This window comes from Schistocerca gregaria, chromosome 6 (genome assembly GCF_023897955.1).
Source record: "Schistocerca gregaria isolate iqSchGreg1 chromosome 6, iqSchGreg1.2, whole genome shotgun sequence".
Taxonomy (NCBI): domain Eukaryota; kingdom Metazoa; phylum Arthropoda; class Insecta; order Orthoptera; family Acrididae; genus Schistocerca; species Schistocerca gregaria.
Window position 1 is genome coordinate 249,733,297 of NC_064925.1, and position 16,958 is coordinate 249,750,254.

General features: G+C 45.2%; 1 protein-coding gene across 1 annotated transcript in view; it reads right to left on the reverse strand.

Moving 5' to 3' along the window:
* LOC126278946 (ATP-binding cassette subfamily G member 4-like) overlaps positions 1-16,958 on the reverse strand; it is a 443,572-nt gene that overhangs the window by 58,982 nt on the left and 367,632 nt on the right. Inside the window, exon 2 of the mRNA XM_049979224.1 lies at positions 391-508. Within this exon, the coding sequence (XP_049835181.1) occupies positions 391-508 (118 nt within the window). The remainder of the gene's footprint in view (positions 1-390; positions 509-16,958) is intronic.

Here is a 16,958-nt window from a genome sequence, read left to right on the forward strand (position 1 = left end):
AATATCAGAAGAGGCACCAATGTTAGCACTGAATAGGAGAACATGGAGGAATTTTATAAGGGGGCTATGCTCCAGACTGAACGCTGAAAGGCATAATTAGTCTTAAATGATGATGATGATGATGACATATAAGTACTGCCAGTCTTTTACGATAATTACGTACTTATAATTTGTATCATAAGTTTTTAGTCATAATTCTGTGACCATGTTATAGACCATTCTTTAGTTTAAGTTCTGAGGAAGACACTCCTAGCAGTGTTGAAACCCGGTTAATTCGTTAAAAATTAGTGACCGAGGGCAGTTTCCTTTAAATTGATTCCTTAGTTAAGAGTTCGCCTCCCCACAGCGCTGCCTGTATGAGCGGCAGCACGCCACGGCTAGCATCCCTACCTGTAGCCCGCCAGGATGTTGAGCAGGGTGCTCTTGCCGGCACCCGAAGGCCCCAAGATGCCAGTCAGCTGCCCAGATCGGAACAGGCCGCTCACCGAGCGCAGGATCTTCTTGTTCCCTGCAACACACACGGCAGTCAGTATGCAGCAGCCTCAACGGAACGGAACGGATACTATGATAATGCGAACGGCAACAAAAGAAAGACAAGAGTAAAGGATTGCAGTCGAATGAAATCGGGTGACATTGCAGGAACTACATTAACAAATGAGACACGACAAGTTGCGGACGAGTTTTGCTCTTAACTCAGGAAATAACTAATGATTCTGGAAGTAAAGTGAAATTAGGAGATAATTGTTAACGTCTAATAAAAAATTGAGTACAGGCCGTAAGCTTTACCGGCTCCCGTCCTATCACACAACACTCCTTCCCAACAACTCATGTACAACACTACATTGTGGAAGCATTCGCCACAGGCATCCACTTGTCGCTGGTGCTTGGCACACTTCTGTGAGTGCAACATCCTGACCTCCTAGTCTTTAGGTACATTTAACGAACACTCGTGATAACGGGTCTCTATGTTCGCATTCTACGGGCATGACTTGGCAGGAAGGCAAGGTTTCGTCCTTGTGTGCTGTGCTGTTTGCGTTCCCATTAGCCTTCAGGGAGCCGTTTTAGATGTGGCTGCCGGCTGAATGAGCAAATTTTAAGATTTATTGTAACAAAATGTAAATCCTGTCTCTTCTTACTTACACAACTGGATGTCTGCGTACATATTATCGTTAATATCGTGGTCTTAATGACTGCTAACTGCCATAACGTTAAACTTCAGTTTTGAAACAACAAGCCCGCTAATAACATATGACAGATCGCTATACATGCAATAAATTGATGACGATTATTAGAAATTACACATAAAAACGACGACTCAAATTTATAATTGTTTCATTCGAAGTCACGTGTTTATGTGGTTATACTGTCTAGCCTGATGGTGATGAGACGACCATTCCAAAACTGTACATACACACTCCTTGTTCTCGATGATCTACGAGAATAAGAAGACTGCACATGTAACAAGTAGGGTGATTTTTAAATACTCTATCCGTTCACTTAATATTAATTTTTTTTCTTCAAGTTATTCTTTTTGTCAGTTTTCTGTGAACCTGTCTCCCTGCTGCGAGTAATTGGTACCTGCTCGTGCATAGAAAAAATTTATTACAAATTTTTATACTTTGATATACTGTATCTACAGGGTGTTTAAAAAATGACCGGTATATTTGAAACGGCAAAAAAAAATAAAATAAACGAGCAGCGATAGAAATACACCGTTTGTTGCAATATGCTTGGGACAACAGTACATTTTCAGGCAGACAAAGTTTCGAAATTACAGTAGTTACAATTGTCAACAACAGATGGCGCTGCGGTCTGGGAAACTCTATAGAACGATATTTTCCACATATCCACCATGTGTAGCAATAATATGGCGTAATCTCTGAATGAAATTACCAGAAACCTTTGACAACGTGTCTGACGGAATGGCTTCACATGCAGATGAGATGTACTGCTTCAGCTGTTCAATTGTTTCTGGATTCTGGCGGTACACCTGGTCTTTCAAGTGTCCCCACAGAAAGAAGTCACAGGGGTTCATGTCTGGCGAATAGGGAGGCCAATCCACGCCGCCTCCTGTATGTTTCGGATAGCCCAAAGCAATCACACGAGCATCGAAATATTCATTCAGGAAATTAAAGACGTCGGCCGTGCGATGTGGCCAAGCACCATCTTGCATAAACCACGAGGTGTTCGCAGTGCCGTCTAAGGCAGTTTGTACCGCCACAAATTCACGAAGAATGTCCAGATAGCGTGATGCAGTAATCGTTTCGGATCTGAAAAATGGGCCAATGATTCCTTTGGAAAAAATGGCGGCCCAGACCAGTACTTTTTGAGGATGCTGGGACGATGGGACTGCAACATGGGGCATTTCGGTTCTCCATATGCGCCAGTTCTGTTTATTGACGAAGCCGTCCAGGTAAAAGTAAGCTTCGTCAGTAAACCAAATGCTGCCCACATGCATATCGCCGTCATCAATCCTGTACACTATATCGTTAGCGAATGTCTCTCGTGCAGCAATGGTAGCGGCGCTGAGGGGTTGCCGCATTTGAGTTTTGTATGGATAGAGGTGTAAAGTCTGGCGCATGAGACGATACGTGGACGTTGGCGTCATTTGGACCGCAGTTGCAACACGGCGAACGGAAACCCGAGGCCGCTGTTGGATCACCTGCTGCACTAGCTGCGGGTTGCCCTCTGTGGTTGCCGTACGCGGTCGCCCTACCTTTTCAGCACGTTCATCCGTCATGTTCCCAGTCCGTTGAAATTTTTCAAACAGATCCTTTATTGTATCGCTTTCCGGTCCTTTGGTTACATTAAACCTCCATTGGAAACTTCGTCTTGTTGCAACAACACTGTGTTCTAGACAGTGGAATTCCAACACCAGAAAAATCCTCTGTTCTAAGGAATAAACCATGTTGTCCACAGCACACTTGCACGTTGTGAACAGCACACGCTTACAGCAGAAAGACGACGTACAGAATGGCGCACCCACAGACTGCGTTGTCTTCTATATCTTTCACATCACTTGCAGCGCCATCTGTTGTTGAAAATTGTAACTACTGTAATTTCGAAAGTTTGTCCGCCTGAAAATGTACTGTTGTCCCAAGCATATTGCAACAAACGGTGTATTTCAATCGCTGCTCGTTTAGTTTTTATTGCCGTTTCAAATATACCGGTCATTTTTGAAACACCCTGTACAAAGTGAGAAAAGCTTTATCAGCGAAAAATGAAATTATTAATGTAACTGTAGTCATTCAATAAACTGCATCTTCGTTTAGGTCGGAAGACATATCAGTTGATAACAGGGGGGTATTGGAAGTTAACGGAACTTTATTGGCTTCAGTAATGCAATACTGTTAAATAAAGGATGGTTATCTCAAAATTTTGCGTCATGAATCCTATAATGTTGGGAAATTACATTCTTCTCTCTCTCTCTCTCTCTCTCTCTCTCTCTCTCTCTCTCTCTCACTCACTCGCACGTGTGTGTGTGTGTGTGTGTGTGTGTGTGTGTGTGTGTGTGTGTGTGTGTAGAGAAGGTGTGGGAGGGGGGGGGGGGGGGGGAGTAGTTGCTACTCTCTCGGAACAGGATTACACAGAAAGGTAGCAAGTTTTCTTTGTATTTGTGTGTGCCTATCGACGAGTCAACGCCTCTTCTTTGCGGTGAGTGGTCTCCTTAACTTCCATAGTATTTCTCTTTCCGTTTCTGGGTTTTATGATATACTTGTATGACACGTGTGCTCAAAAGCCTAATTTGATAGATGGAAGTGTTACGTCCTCTCACCCTTACAAACATACACCGCGCTCGCGCGCCCGCCCACCCGCACGCACACACACACACACACACACACACACACACACACATACACACACGCTCACACACACACACAGATTCTCGTGGAGCCCTGGATGGATATGATCATCCGTTTCGTAATACATGACCAATTCTACGCAGATGCACAGTATCTAGGCACTGCAATTTTAACCAAGCAGATTTTATGATGGTGTACAACGGTTTATACTCTAGTGAGAATAATACTGACTGTTTGTGCACATTTTATCGATATCTGTGGTAACAATCTTTGGTATACAATGCATCGAATCGACGTATGTTAACGCAATGAAGATTGCACACATAACCGGTACAACTTCCATTTTGCTTCATCACGACAGTGTGACACACAAATCGCCGAAGTGGTGTCCATTGAAAGCCTTTCAGTAGGCCGTGTAGCCGTTGTTAACCGTTATTATCGTCAGGACAGTGAGAAATTCAGAACTCAGAGCGGAATCAGGAAAGAATATTCCATATCATCAAAACTGATGGCAGCACCTCAACAGCAAATTTTCAGATCACTGAACTGGGAAGAAGACGAAGGAATACCTGTTGATGGGAACACCTAAATTATCTTCGTTTTGCCATGACATCACGCTGTTTGACTGTATCGCAGATAAAATTAGCAACGAATGGTAGATCTTAGGAGAATACGTCTGAATGTAGGCCCGAAAATCCGTTATAATTAAACCGTTATTACATGCGTACAAGATATAGAACAAACCTTGTACAAATTGACAATCAGAGCATATAACGTGTTGATAACATTTTTTATTTAGGGTGGCTAAAGACAACAAATGTACGATACAGATATAAAGAAACATGTCCTGGAGTATTTGAGGTTAACTAAATTTTTTGAGTCTTCTGGCTTGATGCGGCGCGCTACGAATTCCTCTCTCGTGGCAACCTCTTCATTTCAGAGTAGCACTTGCACGTCACGTTCTCAGTTATTGCTTGATTGTAGTACAATCTTTGCCTTCCGCTACAGTTTTTATTCTCTGAAGCTCCCTCTAGCAGCATGGAAGTTATTCCCCGTGCTCTGATGTACAAATTGAACAGAACAAGCGGAAGGCTACATTCCTGTCTTACAGTCTTTTTAATACGAGCACGTCATTCTTGGTCTTTCATTCTTATTTTTCTCTCTTGGTTCTTGTACACAGTGTGTATCAGTCGTCTTTCACTACGGCTCATACCTATTTCCCTGTGAATTTCGAACATCTTGCTTTTTACATTGTCGAACGCTATTTCTAGGTCGGCACATTCTATGAATGTGTCTTCATTTTTCTGAAGTCTAATTTTCATTATAAAGCGCAACGCCTGGACTGCCTCCTCTGGTGATTTAACCTTTTCTAAAATCAGAGGAAGTCCTTTAACGTATCCTCAATTTTCTTTATCGTTCCTGTGTATATTATCCCCATCACTAACTTTGATGCATGAGCTGTTAAGCCGATTGTACGATAGATCTGACTCGTACATCCCCTTGCTGACTTAGGGATTGTGTGGATGATGTTTTTCCGAAAGTCAGATGGTATGTCTGCAATCATAGATTCTACACACAAACTTGAATCGCAGTTTGTTTGCCACTTTCCACAACGATTTTATAAATTTCAAAAGTATGTTATGTAAGCCCTCCGCCAGAAATTACAAGTTGCATTTATTTAGACACAGACAAGTTTTTATAGTAAAACAACGCTGCGTTCAGAAATATGAAATTAAGTATGGAGAGTGTAGAGCCTGAGGTCCATAAGCTAATCATAGCACAACGGTGACGCTGTGTTTGTGCTCAGGCGCGATTGGCAACGAAAGTAACGAGTAAGGTATGCTTAGTAGTGGTACGTAACTTGACAGTATCGAATAGGTACGATTTAAATGTTAGTAGCGATTTTTAATGGCCTAGGTAAAAGGCTATAGTTGTAAATAGAACAGAGGAGTCACACGCAGTCGCGTCTGGTACCCTTCCTATGTAAGACATTGTAGGTGGGCTATGTTAGAATGCAGCCCAACAAAATAACATAAACATGCACTCTGATCTGTACCTCCCAGTTGCCGTCGATGAAAATTCTATCATTGACTGCCACTGGATTGCACTAAATCTCAGCGGTCTAGCGAATGTCATGGTGGCGTTCGACCAGAGGTCACGTAAAAGCAGGGCACTAAATCAGAGCAAAACGACTTTGTATGTATTTCGTAATCGCGGTAGAAAAGCGATACGAGACTGCGTGCAAGGTGGTTCTACTGTTTTGTAGATTGCGCTTGTTGTGTGCAAGCTATCTTGAACCATATGTGATTGCACAAGGATAACTGGTCCAGTGTCGGCACTGACCAAATGCGAGAATGTTGCATGTTCTGTTGTATGCTGCTGAAAACATTTAACCTAGTTGTCGTGACTGTTTGTTGTATTTACAGCCAGATTTATTTTCAGACTGATATATTTAGCTCATGCTTGCGAAACTGAATAAGATGTAGATACCGTGAAGCATTGTTGGTGTTGCTGTCGCCTTACAACAGGAATACAAAGGGTGGACAAAAACAACAGAATCACAGCACATTACCATACCTAATACGGTGCAGGAAATCCGTTGGCATTCAGAACAGCTTCCAGTCGTCTCGGATGAATAAATACGTATTCCGTAAGGTTTTCAAGGCCATCTTGCACCATTAAGCCTGTGAAATAGTGGCAAGTCCAGGCAACGGCGACGGAGATGTATAGCGACCACGCGTCCTTCTCTCCAAAATACACCACCAAAGGCCGGATGATATAGAGATCCGGTCAGAGACCAGGGGCAATACGAGAATTCATCCTCGTGATCACAAAGCCAGTCCTGGATGATGCCACCTGTGTGAACAGGGATCATGTCTTGGAAGAGAGCATCACCACTGAGGAACAAACATGGTGTCATGGGATGGACGTGATCGACCAAAATGGTCACATAATCCTTGGGAGTAATGTCACCTTCAACATTACCCTTGGGGTCCATGGAATACCACGACATAGATGCGCAAATCATCACCGAAAGCTCGTCATGTTCCACTGTTGGGACGTAAACTCGCCCAAAAGGTGGGAACAGATTGAAATGGGATTCGTCTGTCCAAATGGATTTCTTCTATCGTTCCATAATCCAGGTTTTATGGCTTTGGCATAAAGTTTTCTTGTTGAGGACATTTGAATCATTGATGTCAGTTCGGCCTGCAATTCCCTACTTCTATAGCTCGCTTCGCGTTGTTTTGATGCTGACTGGGTTCACGAGTACGACATTCAGTTCTGCAGCGACTTTTGTAGGTTTTATCCTCATATTTTACATCATAGTCCTCTTTAATGATCGTCTGCCACGATCTTGCAACACACATTTTCGTCCGCATTAAAATGGGTCTGAGCAATATGGGACTTAACTTCTGAGGTTATCAGTCCCCTAGAACTTAGAACTACTTAAACCTAACCAACCTAACGACAACACGACATCCATGCCCGAGGCAGGATTCGAACCTGCGACCGTAGCGGTAGCGCGGTTCCAGACTGTAGCGTCTAGAACCGCTCGGCCACCCTGGCCGGCTTTTCGTCCGCATTGCGACTTTGCAGATGATGATTTCCCCGCTGTCCCTGTACGCGGTATAAATATTCGATACGGTCCCTCTTGAAACACTGAACACCTCGGCTATCTTGGTTACGGAAGCCACAACCATACGATCACCAACAATTTGCCAAATCTCGAATTCACTCACCTCCGGCAAATGCACTCACAACTACACGAACACTGTTCTGACACTTGCAATGCACTTGTGGTGAAATACAACAGCGAAAACTGCAGGCTTGGCTGTCATTTGCATTTATGATCAAGCATACATTTCTTGCTGTGTTTTCATATTTTTGTCCACCCCCTGCACATCGGCATTGCGCAAAAGGCTTTATGTCCTGTGAGGAGCAGGGCAAGACAGCAGCGTAGGGCAGTGTTTATGTTTTCATTAAATAAAATGGAATGGGGTAAACTGAGTGTCGATACGTAACCCACTTTTCTCGAAACATACCAAGAGCCCACCAATTTGTCTTCGCTGTACAGAGGTGTGTCACCAACAACAAGAATAAACCACTGTTGTGACATATTACTAGTAATACAACTTTGCTTCCGCCGTTTCTTTTCAAACTTCGGGGCTTTATTGTGAAAAACTTGCAAAAAAATTATGATTCACAATATTGCCCATCGCTGGCCACTAATTTCTCCCATCTTCCAGATAGCATATGAATCCGGTGGCGGAAAAACTGGGCGCCTTTCGTGGGGATCCATGAGTCGATTCAATTTTGCATTTGTTCATATGATCGGAAGTGCTGGTCAGCCAGACTGTATGCCACTGATCGAAAAATGTGGTAGTCAGAGAGAGCAATATATGGAGAATACGACGTTTTTATGTATATTTTGACGGGTTTTGGGACATGGGGTCGAACACGGACCTGCTGTAAAATTACCTTTATGTGTCTATCGATGTACTGTGGCCGTTTGTGTTTCAGTACTGGGGTCGAACGCATCAATTGCTTTCGATAATGATGTTCTGTGACTATCTTCGTCTGTTTCAGTAGCCACGAAAAAGTTCTGTGTTCCCCGCCATGCCGGTGTTCGACATCAAAATCACCGTTCTTAAGGCGTTGAAAACATTTTCTGCACGTTCTCCCACTAATAGTTCCCTCTACACCCAGCATTTTAAGAGCCACAGCCGCAGATTTCTTCATTTTAAAGCAGAAAATTAAAACTCAACGCAAATGGCAAGAAATGGGAACGTAAGTTCACTTACTTAATCTAGAATAACCTTATGATGCAATCACAAATTGATTAATATTTTTATGGCATTATGTTTACAGATGCCTATGCTTATTGTATTACACCTATGACCAACCACCTGGACCCCACTTGCCGCTACTGCCGTCTATTGAAAAACGGCGGAAGCAAAGTTGTAGAACTAATACCATGACCATCTTCTAGGACTGAAGTCAACAACTCATAATTTAAGATGTGAGTTACACGATCTACGCTAACAGAGTAGATATAAACTGCTGAAAGAAGTTTTTTCACCATTTGCTTAATTTGAAGAAGCGCGAGCTTAGACTGAAATGGAACAGAGATTGAAACAACATGCTTTAAGAAATAAAAAAAGTAAGTTTTATACGAAATAAAAACAAGACAATGTCTAAATGAGAGATAGTCTGTTGGGCAGTACACTTTTTTTGCGCATTTGCGAAACCAGAATGTGCTGCTGGGTAGTATTCAGTGCCATGTTAACCCACTTCGTACGTTGTAAGACGCTTATACTTTTCGTATCAAATTTTCGACAACGCCGTCGAGACGTTTTCACCCGTTCTTGGACGGTGGCACTCCTAGGATAATTCAGCACGTGTGGAAGGTACCTGAGAGGACGGACTGCAAAGGTTACACTAGCCCTAAGCATGCTCAGTCGGGTTCACGCCAGCGGACACCGCGGGCCATTCTATTAGGTTGACTCCTGTCTCTTGAAGGAAAGGTTCAAAACGTGTGTGCAGTGAGCTCGTGCATTACTGGTTTGAAAGACGAACCTACCACCGAAGTGCTGGCGTTGCCTGGACAATCGTTTGGAGGGGTCTGACTCGACACAGTACAGCCCTCGGCATCGATGGGAGGCATCGGATACCGGACCAGAACGTGACGTAAGCACTTCCATGCTGAACTTCGTACCTGAGACGCGAGTTGGTAGATGGCCACCCACTTTTCTTCGACGATCATTAGGAGTCAGACGCAATCTGTCCAGTAATCATCCTTCCCTCTAACCATTCGCGAATGGGACAGGAAAAGGGGGGTGTGATAGTTGTTGGACAAATATGTGCAAACACCGAAGGAAATGCATGCTTGAACATAAATGCTAGCCAAGCCTGCAGATTGTAGCGTTGCATTTTACCACGAACGCAACTGTGTAATGTCCTCTACACGTTATGTCAATCATGGTCAAAACAGTGTTGTGTGTAGTTATGAGTACATTATGTCGGAGTTAAAGAGAATTCGAACGTGGGCAACTGGTGCCCTTGTGGTGGGTACTCCCGTAACCTAGGTAGCCGAAGTTTCAAAAGGCACTGTATCGAAGAAATACAAGGCATACAGGCAAAGCGGAAAAACGTTATTTACTAAGTCACAACGCGGACGAAAATGTGTGTTGTGTGGTCGAGACGGACGACCTTTGAAAAGGATTCTGATGACAAATAAGAGGACAGCAGGTGCAAAAGTCACTGTAGAACTGAGTGCCCCACTCGCGAACCCTGTCAGCACCAAAACAACACAGAAGGAAGTCGAGAAGCAGGGAAATGCAGGTCGAACTTCCATCAGTGATGCAAATTCCTGTACAGAAAAATGTTGTGTCGAAAACATAATACCTGGACTGTCGAACAGTGAAGAGAGTTATTTGTTAGGACGAGTCTTTTAGCATACTGTTTCCAACTTCTGGCTGTGTTCGCGTCTTGAGAGCGAAATATGGCGGGGGTTCGGTGATGATCTGGGCTGCCATATCTGGTATTCCTCGAGCCCAATGGTTACTCTCCAAGGTCGCATTACAGCCAATGATTATGCGACCGTTGCGGCTGATGAGGTCCATCCCATGGTACAATGTTAGTTCTCCAGTGATGATAGTGCGTTCCAAGACGATAGGGCCACTGTTCATACAACTCACGTCTTCCACGGTTGGTTTTGTTATCATGAGGATGAGTTTTCGTTTCTCCGTGGCCACCACAGTCACCAGATCTCAATGTTTTTGAGCGTATATGGTCTACCTTGGACAGAAGGATGGACTATCGCAATCAACCTCCATCATCGTTACCTGAACTTGCCTCTATTTTGCAAGTAGTATCATACTCTAATCAAAAACCACACAGGACCTGTATTTATTCGTTAGCAGACAAATGGAAGCTGGTGATTAAAATTCTTCTGGGTACGATCCCGCGTCATTGATAAAAACTAACAACAATAATAAACTAAAACCAAACGCTATGTACGACTACAACAACACAATAAAGCGACGACAGCGGAACACCACCGTGACTGTGGACAACCTATCAGGTTCCAGGAAGCCCGAGTACTGGAGAAAGAATCGTGGATACGAGAACGCAAAATACTGGAGGCGATCGAAATTACTAAGCAGCCTGAAAACTTCAACAGAGAAGATGGCCACAAACTCCCGGCGTCCTGGCTGCCGGCCATCCCAGTCCAACGGGCCACGAGCGGTCGCAGGGCAGAAGCTACACGGGACACGGATGTATCTGCACAAACAGCTGCAGAGCAACTGTCAGTCCATTTCCGCGCACACCAGGAGGAAAACTTGCCGACCAGAAGCCGAACGCTAATTGGCGTACAGCTACCAATCGTTGACGACATGGACACCCACGAATAGCCACTTTCCTTCCATGTTCCCTTACTTCATGACTAGCCAATCATATTAGTGGGACAATTAAACGTTTTACAACAGTGCCGTCAGACATCGATAGTCTGTAATAAATAGAAGCACCTATCCCCATGCAAAACTAGTCGTGCCCTCAGGAAGGCCGTTGCAATTCGGCCGAAACGTCGGTTATAAATGGAAACTGTTTTGAGAGTCAACTGGTTTCCTACGTCGTTTTGTGTTTTTGGTATTTCCATGTGTTTGTTCACCCCCTGTAAATGTAGATGTAGAGAAATCGTGCACTTATTGGTGAAGGAAACCCCACACCATTGGTCTGGGTTCTATTGCAGCCGCCGCCCGGGGTAGTCGCGTGGTCTAGGACGCCTTGCCACCGTTCACACAGCTCCCCCCGTCAGAGGTTCGAGTCCTCCCTCGGGATGGGTGTGTATGTGTTGTCTTTAGCGTAAGTTAGGTTAGGTTAGATTAAGTATTGTCTAAACCTAGGGACCTATGACCTCAGCAGTAAGGTTCCATAGGAGCCTACCACAAATTTCCACTTTTGTATTCCAGCTGTTTTCTTGCCAATCTTCTTAGCGACCCATGGTTCTGCGCGGTTTGTACCGTTGTTCGTAATGAAGATCTAGAGACCAAGTTAATCGTCAGGAGACAGATACGTACTCACTTGACTGTTATATCCCATCCAGCGGCCTCTAAAACGGCAGCGCTGTATTCTGCTGCAATCTTTTGGGGGTTTAGTTTCTCCTTAACTGCCACTCCAAACATTCCATAACCGTTTTTAATCTGTTTTGTGTATTCTAGTCTTTGTCTGCTCTCACTACTTTTCCCTTCTACCGCTGCTTTCAATGTCACGTTAGTTATTTCTGGATGCAGTACGAGATATTCCTTCTTCTGCTGACGGTTCTCTATTGACTTCTTTCCCCACCTATGCTTTCCAGTACTCCCTAATTTCGCGCCTCATAAGTCGGGTTGATTTTTAACACCCTTCGATAACACCTCAAATGCTTCCACTTTCTTCTCCGCATTTCTGGGCGTCCGCATTTCACTTCCATATAATGCTGTGCTACAGACGTACAATTTCAGGCTCTTCCTAAGTTCCATATCAGTATCTGACACCAGTAGAGTTATTTTGTGCAAGAAAGTTCTCTTCGTCTATGCCATCTACTTCTGGTATTACCTTGTTTTAGCCATCGTTTGAGACCTTGCTTCCAAACTAGGAGAATTATTTCATTTCTTACTCTATTGCATGATTTCCATTTTTAATTCCTAACACATCTCTAATCTCGTTCCTGCTGCCGTGCATCATCGTCTGTGGTTTGTTTATCCTTAAGTTGTACACCGTGTTAAGTATATTCCTCATTCCTTTCAGCGGATCCTGTAAGTCTCATATTCACCCTGAGACGCTATCTCGTCAACGAAAGTTGGCATTCGTATCTGTTTCCATTGCTTTTGTCTTCACCTTCAGAAAATTTCTTTTACGTCGTCCATTGTTTCATCGACATGCAAACTGAATACAAGCGGTCATGAACTGCAGCCTTACTTAACACGAACTCAGCATCTTCGAATAGCACCAAAGGTCGCCGACTGTAACATTTCTATCCAACAGATGAATCACAGTAAAAAGTGTCACGTGATGTATGTAGAGATCTATAATTGAACCCAGGACACTGGCGTACAGTTTGTTAATCAGGAACTGAACGCGACAGACTCTTCTGACATGCCAGACATATTATATAGGCGACAAAAAAAGTTTTATGGTCTGAAGGGGGAGACAAATAAAGAGAGGGGGAGGAGGACGTGTAGATGAAGGAGCAGATAGACAGAGAAGGGGAGAGGGAAGAGGTGGGTAAAGATGGGAGAAAGAGGAGATGGACAGAGAGGGAGGGGGAGGAGATGGGCAGACACAGGGGGAATGAGAAAGCGGACTAGCAGAAGACTGCAATAAATACAAACACGAGCAATGTCGGGTGCTCGGCTACTTTAACTGTAATGTCATGTTATTAACTTCTGTCAATCCTATAGCAGGAGAAATCAATTCGTGAACTCTAATGGTCAACAGATGTTGCTATAGCCATTTGTCAGTTTTCAAAAACAATTTAGTTTCTATAAAATATAAATTACACATATACAAATTATTAATTGTGCCAGTATCAAGCTGCGGATCTGAATCCTGGACTTCCACATAAAAACAAGGAAGGAGCTTTAAGACATTTGAAGGCAAGATTTTAAAGAAAATATTTACATATTGGACACCTAAGAGATAGTAACGGTAACGACTGGAGAATAACTCGTAATGATGAAGTTTACAATTTATATTACTAGCAAGATATAGTGAAAAAAATTAAAGGCTAAACATTGCAGTGGATATGGCAAGTTAGTAGTGCCCCACAAAACAGGACAATCAAGACAGTGAAAGAAGAGTTTCCCACTGGACGACGAGCTCTTGAATACTCACATAAAAATACCGTGACACTGTATTATGTTGGAGTAGGCCCTCGAAGAATCTGCGAGAGGGCAAAGGTGGCTCAGTATCGTCCATTCTTTAGCGAAAAGCCTTCATGGGTTCATAATAATAATAATAATAATAATGAAATCAAATAGTTGCACTTAATGCTTAGCGACCTCGACTATACAGGGTGATTTTGCTAAATGCAGACAAACTGCAGGAAACGATCCTAGAGAGGATAAAGAAAAATAGATCAGATGCACACATGCCCACAAATACGTTCCAAAGAAAGTACACCCACTTAAAGGTGGAGAAAAACATCTTTGACAGTGATTACTCCATCAGCACCAGGCAGGTAGCCTACCGCCAGTATTTGGTAACCCAGACGACCATGTGGAACATTCCACACGATAACTTCCACAATCCGGAGCACTTACATCGACTGCATGCCTCATTACCTACGGATTTGCGTTCGTAGCAACGGGTTTGTCGCTCGGTCGTTGCAAAGGTCATCACAGTGCTGTGATTTGTTCATCCATCCTGTCAACAGATGAGGCTAGCTTTACGAGGAGCAGTATTGTAAATCTGCACAATAACCACCTTTAGGCTACGGAAAATCCCTGTGGTATGGTGGTTGCGAACCATCACACCAATCCAGTCTCAATGTGTGGATGGAATTATCGGCTGCCGTCTTGTCAGACCAGACATCCTAGCACAAACTTCACTTCCAGCAGGAAACCCTGCCCCCACTGCTGGAAGATATCCCTTTCGTAAGAGTAATGCTAGTGCTCCAGCTCAGTGCCGCCTTCCAGCAGGAACCCCTGCCTCCACTGCTGGCAGATATGCCTTTGGTGAGAGTAATGCTGTTGCACCAGCTCAGTGCCCCCCTTCCAGCAGGAAACTCTGCCCCCACTGCTGGAAGATATCCCTTTCGTAAGAGTAATGCTAGTGCTCCAGCTCAGTGCCCCCCTTCCAGCAGGAAACCCTGCCTCCAGTGCTGGAAGATATCCCTTTCGTAAGAGTAATGCTGGTGATCCAGCTCAGTTCCCCCTTCCAGCAGGAAACCCTACCTCCAGTGCTGGAAGATATCCCTTTCGTAAGAGTAATGCTGGTGCTCCAGCTCAGTTCCCCCTTCCAGCAGGAAACCCTGACTCACCTACTGAAAGATATGCCTTTGATAAGAGTAATGCTGGTGCTCCAGCTCAGTGCCCCCCTTCCAGCAGGAAACCCTGCCTCCAGTGTTGGAAGATATCCCTTTCGTAAGAGTAATGCTGGTGCTCCAGCTCAGTGCCCCCCTTCCAGCAGGAAACCCTGCCTCCAGTGCTGGAAGATATCCCTTTCGTAAGAGTAATGCTGGTGCTCCAGCTCAGTGCCCCCTTCCAGCAGGAAACCCTGCCTCAACTGCTGGAAGATATGCCTTTGATAACAGTAATGCTGGTGCTCCAGCTCAGTGCCCCCTTCCAGCAGGAAACCCAGACTCCCCTACTGGAAGATATGCCTTTGATAAGAGTAATGCTGGTGCTCCAGCTCAGTGCCCCCTTTCCAGCAGGAAACCCTGCCTCCACTGCTGGAAGATATCCCTTTCGTAAGAGTAATGCTGGTGCTCCAGCTCAGTGCCCCCCTTCCAGCAGGAAACCCTGCCTCCAATGCTGGAAGATACCCCTTTCGTAAAAGTAATGCTGGTGCTCCAGCTCAGTGCCCCCCTTCCAGCAGGAAACCCTGCCTCCACTGCTGGAAGATATGCCTTTGATAACAGTAATGCTGGTGCTCCAGCTCAGTGCCCCCTTCCAGCAGGAAACCCTGACTCCCCTACTGGAAGATATGCCTTTGATAAGAGTAATGCTGGTACTCCAGCTCAGTGCCCCCCTTCCAGCAGGAAACCCTGCCTCCACTGCTGAAAGATATCCCTTTCGTAAGAGTAATGCTGGTGCTCCAGCTCAGTGCCCCCTTTCCAGCAGGAAACCCTGCCTCCACTGCTGGAAGATATCCCTTTCGTAAGAGTAATGCTGGTGCTCCAGCTCAGTGCCCCCCTTCCAGCAGGAAACCCTGCCTCCAGTGTTGGAAGATATCCCTTTCGTAAGAGTAATGCTGGTGCTCCAGCTCAGTGCCCCCCTTCCAGCAGGAAACCCTGCCTCCAGTGCTGGAAGATATCCCTTTCGTAAGAGTAATGCTGGTGCTCCAGCTCAGTGCCCCCTTCCAGCAGGAAACCCTGCCTCCACTGCTGGAAGATATGCCTTTGATAACAGTAATGCTGGTGCTCCAGCTCAGTGCCCCCTTCCAGCAGGAAACCCTGACTCCCCTACTGGAAGATATGCCTTTGATAAGAGTAATGCTGGTGCTCCAGCTCAGTGCCCCCCTTCCAGCAGGAAACCCTGCCTCCAGTGCTGGAAGATATCCCTTTCGTAAGAGTAATGCTGGTGCTCCAGCTCAGTTCCCCCTTCCAGCAGGAAACCCTGACTCACCTACTGAAAGATATGCCTTTGATAAGAGTAATGCTGGTGCTCCAGCTCAGTGCCCCCCTTCCAGCAGGAAACCCTGCCTCCAGTGTTGGAAGATATCCCTTTCGTAAGAGTAATGCTGGTGCTCCAGCTCAGTGCCCCCCTTCCAGCAGGAAACCCTGCCTCCAGTGCTGGAAGATATCCCTTTCGTAAGAGTAATGCTGGTGCTCCAGCTCAGTGCCCCCTTCCAGCAGGAAACCCTGCCTCCACTGCTGGAAGATATGCCTTTGATAACAGTAATGCTGGTGCTCCAGCTCAGTGCCCCCTTCCAGCAGGAAACCCTGACTCCCCTACTGGAAGATATGCCTTTGATAAGAGTAATGCTGGTGCTCCAGCTCAGTGCCCCCCTTCCAGCAGGAAACCCTGCCTCCACTGCTGGAAGATATCCCTTTCGTAAGAGTAATGCTGGTGCTCCAGCTCAGTGCCCCCCTTCCAGCAGGAAACCCTGCCTCCAATGCTGGAAGATACCCCTTTCGTAAAAGTAATGCTGGTGCTCCAGCTCAGTGCCCCCCTTCCAGCAGGAAACCCTGCCTCCACTGGTGGAAGATATGCCTTTGATAACAGTAATGCTGGTGCTCCAGCTCCAGCTCAGTGCCCCCTTCCAGCAGGAAACCCTGACTCCCCTACTGGAAGATATGCCTTTGATAAGAGTAATGCTGGTGCTCCAGCTCAGTGCCCCCCTTCCAGCAGGAAACCCTACCTCCACTGCTGGAAGATATGCCTTTGATAACAGTAATGCTGGTGCTCTAGCTCAGTGCCCCCTTCTAGCAGGAAACCCTGACTCCCCTAC